General features: G+C 19.4%; 1 protein-coding gene across 1 annotated transcript, besides 21 other annotated features; it reads left to right on the forward strand. All coding sequences in view use genetic code 6, as the record gives it.

The window, feature by feature from the left end:
* The first annotated feature begins 178 nt into the window (after positions 1–178).
* Positions 179–241: a microsatellite.
* A 94-nt stretch (positions 242–335) lies between these two features.
* Positions 336–368: a microsatellite.
* Positions 340–372: a microsatellite.
* Positions 373–374: 2 nt separating this feature from the next.
* Positions 375–489: a microsatellite.
* Positions 375–493: a microsatellite.
* Positions 380–491: a microsatellite.
* Positions 393–440: a microsatellite.
* Positions 394–495: a microsatellite.
* Positions 442–490: a microsatellite.
* Positions 483–524: a microsatellite.
* A 28-nt stretch (positions 525–552) lies between these two features.
* On the forward strand, positions 553–3,447 carry IMG5_087780 (hypothetical protein; the record flags this gene model as incomplete). The annotated part of the gene is made up of 1 exon (XM_004035770.1): positions 553–3,447. A coding segment is annotated over one exon (1,134 nt), but the record flags the coding sequence as incomplete, so codon positions are not given.
* Positions 1,129–1,199: a microsatellite.
* Positions 1,211–1,370: a microsatellite.
* Positions 1,211–2,778: a microsatellite.
* Positions 1,217–2,790: a microsatellite.
* Positions 1,409–1,445: a microsatellite.
* Positions 1,424–1,484: a microsatellite.
* Positions 1,454–2,725: a microsatellite.
* Positions 2,754–2,815: a microsatellite.
* Positions 3,448–4,230: 783 nt separating the features above from the next.
* Positions 4,231–4,296: a microsatellite.
* Positions 4,254–4,296: a microsatellite.
* Positions 4,297–4,359: 63 nt separating this feature from the next.
* Positions 4,360–4,429: a microsatellite.
* Positions 4,430–4,677: the final 248 nt, after the last annotated feature.

A 4,677-nucleotide genomic window follows, 5' to 3' on the forward strand; every position in this document is an offset into this window, starting at 1 on the left:
ATAATTTCTTTGCTAGTAAAAATGATATATAATAAATTATATCAAGGTTTGGAGGGGATTAATACATTTCGTACAAAAATTTTATTTAAGAATTAAGTCCTAAATTAATATTTTATTGAAAAAAATATTTGTAATAAATTTCATATTATATATATTATATTTATTAATGTAAAAAAAAATATTTATTATTAATTTATATAATAATTAAAATTATATTTATTTTATATTTAATATATTAAAAATATTAAAAATAAATGAAAATGATTTAAAAATAAAAAATATTTGTTTAAATAAATAATTTATAAAAATTATATATTAGCAATTGTTAATAGATAATAGATATATATAGATATATATATATATATATATATAAATTTTATTTTATTTATATTTTTTTTTTATATATCTTTATATTTTTATATATATTTTTCATTTTTTATTTTTTTAGTTTTCTTTTTATTTTTTCTTTTAATTTTTCTTTTTATTTTTTTATTAATTATTTACTATTTTTTTAGTTATTATTTCTGAAGAAGAATGCTTTTCATCTTTTTCTTATAAATTATTTATTGCTTCTTCTTAATCATTTTTTGGTTTTAATTATTATATTTATTATTCAGTTTTTTATTCTTCATTTAATATTTCAAAATCGCTAGAATTTTCATTTTTTTATTTATTTGTTTCTTCTTGATTATTTAATTCATTTGAATTTTCTAAAAAACAGAAACCCTCTTCCTTTTTTTTTTCGTCATCTTCTTTTTTTTCACTTTTATCTTCCTCTTTTAAATTTTCATTTTTTTTATTTTCTTCTTGTTCAATTTCACTTTCTTATTAATAATCTACATTTTAATTAGTTTCTTCGGTTTAGTTTCCTTCTTATTTTTATTCTTTATCGGTTTCACATAGATTTTATTCTTCGTTTTTTTTATTCTATATTTTTTCAATACTATTATTTAAGTTTTCGTTATTATTTTCTTCTTATTTATTTTGTTTTTTGTGTTATGTTTCATAATATTCGCTTTATTCTTGACTTTAATCAATATTTTCTGTTTATTTTTATTATTAATTATCTTCTTTTTATTATTCATTTATTTCTTACCTTTTTTTCTAGTCTTATTTCTTTTCTTATTCTTTTAAATATTTCTATTTTAATTTTTTTAATTTTTTTTATTTTCCTTATTTTAAATTTTCTTATTTATCCTCTTGATTTTAATCTTGCTTTTTCTCTTGTTTTTCCTATTATTTTTCCTTTTAATTTTCTTCTTTTTTTTCTTCTTTTTTATCATCTTTTTTTTCATTTTGTTTAACTTCTTGTTTTACCTCTTAATTTTCAACTTATTTTTCGTCTTGTTTATCCTCTTGTTTTTCTTCTTATGTTTCCACTTAATTTTCCTATTGTTTTTTCTCTTCTTTATCTTCTTCCTTATCCTTATCCTCTTCCTTATCCTATTAATTATCCTCTTGTTTTTCCTCTTATTTATCCTCTTGCTTTTTCTCTTGTTTTTCCTCTTATATTTTCTATTATATTTCCTCTTATTTTTAATCTTATTTTTCATCTTATTTCTCATCTTATTTTTCCTCTTATTTTTCCCCTTGTTTATTCTCTTGTTTATCCTTTTTTTTAATCTTATTTAAGCTCTTGTTTTTCCTCTTATTTTTACTCTTAATTTTCATCTTATTTTTCCTCTTGATTTTCATCTTGTTTTTCCTCTTGATTTTCTTCGTTTTTTTCCTCTTATTTTTCATCTTGTTTATCCTCTTATTTTTCATTTTATTTTTACTCTTAAATTTCCTATTGTTTTTTCTCTTGTTTATACTATTTTTTATCCTCTTATCTATCATCTTGCTTATCCTCTTGTATATCCTCTTTTTTATCCTCTTATTTATCATCTTGTTTTTCCCCTTGTTTATCCTCTTATTTTTCATCTTATTTATCCTCTTGTTTATCCTTTTTTTTTTTCTCTTGATTTTCATCTTGTTTTTCCTCTTAATTTTCATCTTGTATATCCTCTTTTTTATCCTCTTATTTATCATCTTGTTTTTCCTCTTGTTTATCCTCTTATTTTTCATCTTATTTATCCTCTTGTTTATCCTCTTGATTTTCTCCGTTTTTTTCCTCTTATTTTTCATCTTATTTTACCTCTTGATTTTCATCTTGTTTTTTATTTTATATTTACTCTTAATTTTCATCTTATTTTTCCTCTTGATTTTCATCTTGTTTTTCCTCTTGATTTTCTTCGTTTTTTTCCTCTTATTTTTCATCTTATTTTACCTCTTGTTTTTCCTATTTTTTATCCTCTTATTTATCCTCTTACTTATCTTCTTTTTTTTCCTCTTTTTTTTTATCTTGTTTAACTTCTTGTTTTTCCACTTATTTTTCATCTTATTTTACCTCTTGTTTTTCTTCTTATTTTTCCTCTTGATTTTCATCTTATTTTTCCTCTTGATTTTCATCTTGTTTTTCCTCTTGATTATCCTCTTTTTTTTCCTCTTATTTATCCTCTTGTTTATCCTCTTGTTTGTCCTCTTGTTTTTCCTCTTTTTTTTCATCTTGTTTAACTTCTTGTTTTTCTTCTTAATTTTCTTCTTGTTTTTCCTCTTAGTTTTCCTCTTGTTTATCCTCTTGTTTGTCCTCTTGTTTTTCCTCTTTTTTTTCATCTTGCTTAACTTCTTGTTTTTCCTCTTAATTTTCCTCTTGTTTTTCCTCTTAGTTTTCCCCTTGATTTTTTTCTTATGTTTCAACCTAATTTTCCTATTTTTTTTCTTCTTATTTTTCCTCTTATTTATCTTCTTCCTATGTTTCCACTTAATTTTCTTCATTTTTAACGGACAAAGGTGAATATTCTATGTCTTTTCTAATAAAAACTTCATCAGGATCATCATCCAATTAATTTTTCTTGGGTGTATTTTCTTAAAATGATTAATTTTTTTTCAACTAATCAAAACTTGGTTCTTCTAATACTTTAAAAACATTAATTAAATCCTAAAACATGATATAGTCCTGGAAAATTTTCCTATTTGGTTTAAATTTTAGAATATATTCAATAATGAACTAACAATTATTAAAATTATTATTTTTCCCTAAACACATTTCCAGAATAGTCTTGAAATTTTATAAATCCTTATTAAGTTTACTTCCTATCGGTTAGAATTTCTCGAAAAGTTTTTTTATTAATTCCAAATCTTTTTTTTATATATTCATAAGTTAATTTAATACCTAAATAGCCTAATTTTCCTACTTTCCCATCTTATATTCATCTATTTCTTGGAAATATTTCTAGAATAAAACACTCTTGTATACTTCTTTTAAGGAAATTCTCTATTTAGGATCCGTTATTAGCATCCTGCGGATTATATCTTTGGATACTTCAGATGTTTATAGCCCATAATCGAATATTAAAGACATTTATTTAATGTTTTATGCTAATTCTTCCTCTGTTTTACCTTTCCAAGGCAAATATCCGTGCAAAAGTTGATAATATATTAATCCTAAGGACCATACTAGTGTTTATTCATACTATATTGTTATTATATATATATTATTTTTTTTTTTTTACATTTTGTTATTTAAGAATTGTAAATAAATCAAAATTGGATTTTTGATTTTCAAGAAGAAAATTTTAAAATGAGAAAGTTTTTATTTTTGGGATTATTATTTCTTCGTTTTTTTTTTTATGGAAAAAAATATTCTCTGAATTTATTTCCTAAAATATCTCCTTTTACATCATTTCATATAAAGTCTTTAAAATATAAACCATTGTCATTTTAGACTCACCTTCATTTAAGTTTCTCCTCTTTTAAATATATTCATTTAACATTCCTCTATTAGCATATTCCATAAATACATAAAAATTCTAAGAAGTAATACTTTGGAAATATATTCTTAGTATATTCTCATTTTATAGATTACTATAGGTATCAATATGCTATTATAAGGCATCTATGAAAGATTTTTAGTCTTTTATTAGTTTATTTTTAATTACTTTTATTACTATTTGTTCGTTTGTGTCAGTATTTAGGCCTTTATATAGTTTAGATGTGGGGGTTTTATAGATTATGTCTTTTTCACAGAATGTATAGTTTTGGATTGTTTTCATTTGTTTGTTGTTGTTTTTATTTATTTATTTTTTTTTAAAAAAAAATAGTTTATTAATAATTTTTTACGAAAATACTTTTTGTTTAATAGTTTTTTATATTTTTTAAATATAAAATACTAATTATGTATTTTTTAGAAAATATTTTTTTGATTTTTTATATTTATTTTAATAAATATATTTTTATTTTATTAATATTAATTTTTTAGAAATAATATATTTAATGTTTAAAAGGAAAAAAAAAATTGAATAAAATAAAATAACTATTTATATATATATATATATATATATTTATATATATAAATATTTATATATATATATTATAATTATATAATATAAATAAATTTAAAAAAATGTATATTTTAATTTATTTTTTTATATTTCATGTATATTATAATTTTTGAGTCTTTTGTATTCAAACTTAATAAAAAAACAGAAATTATTGATTATAGTATTTTATTAATCATATAAAATATAGGAGTTATATTATATATAATTGTAATTTTATAAAAATTTTTTAAGAATATATAGTTTAAATTATTAATAATTTTTTTTTTTTTTTAAAAAAAAAAAAATATATATATAT

This window comes from Ichthyophthirius multifiliis (genome assembly GCF_000220395.1).
Source record: "Ichthyophthirius multifiliis unplaced genomic scaffold scaff_1120509250665, whole genome shotgun sequence".
In the NCBI taxonomy this organism is placed as follows: domain Eukaryota; phylum Ciliophora; class Oligohymenophorea; order Hymenostomatida; genus Ichthyophthirius; species Ichthyophthirius multifiliis.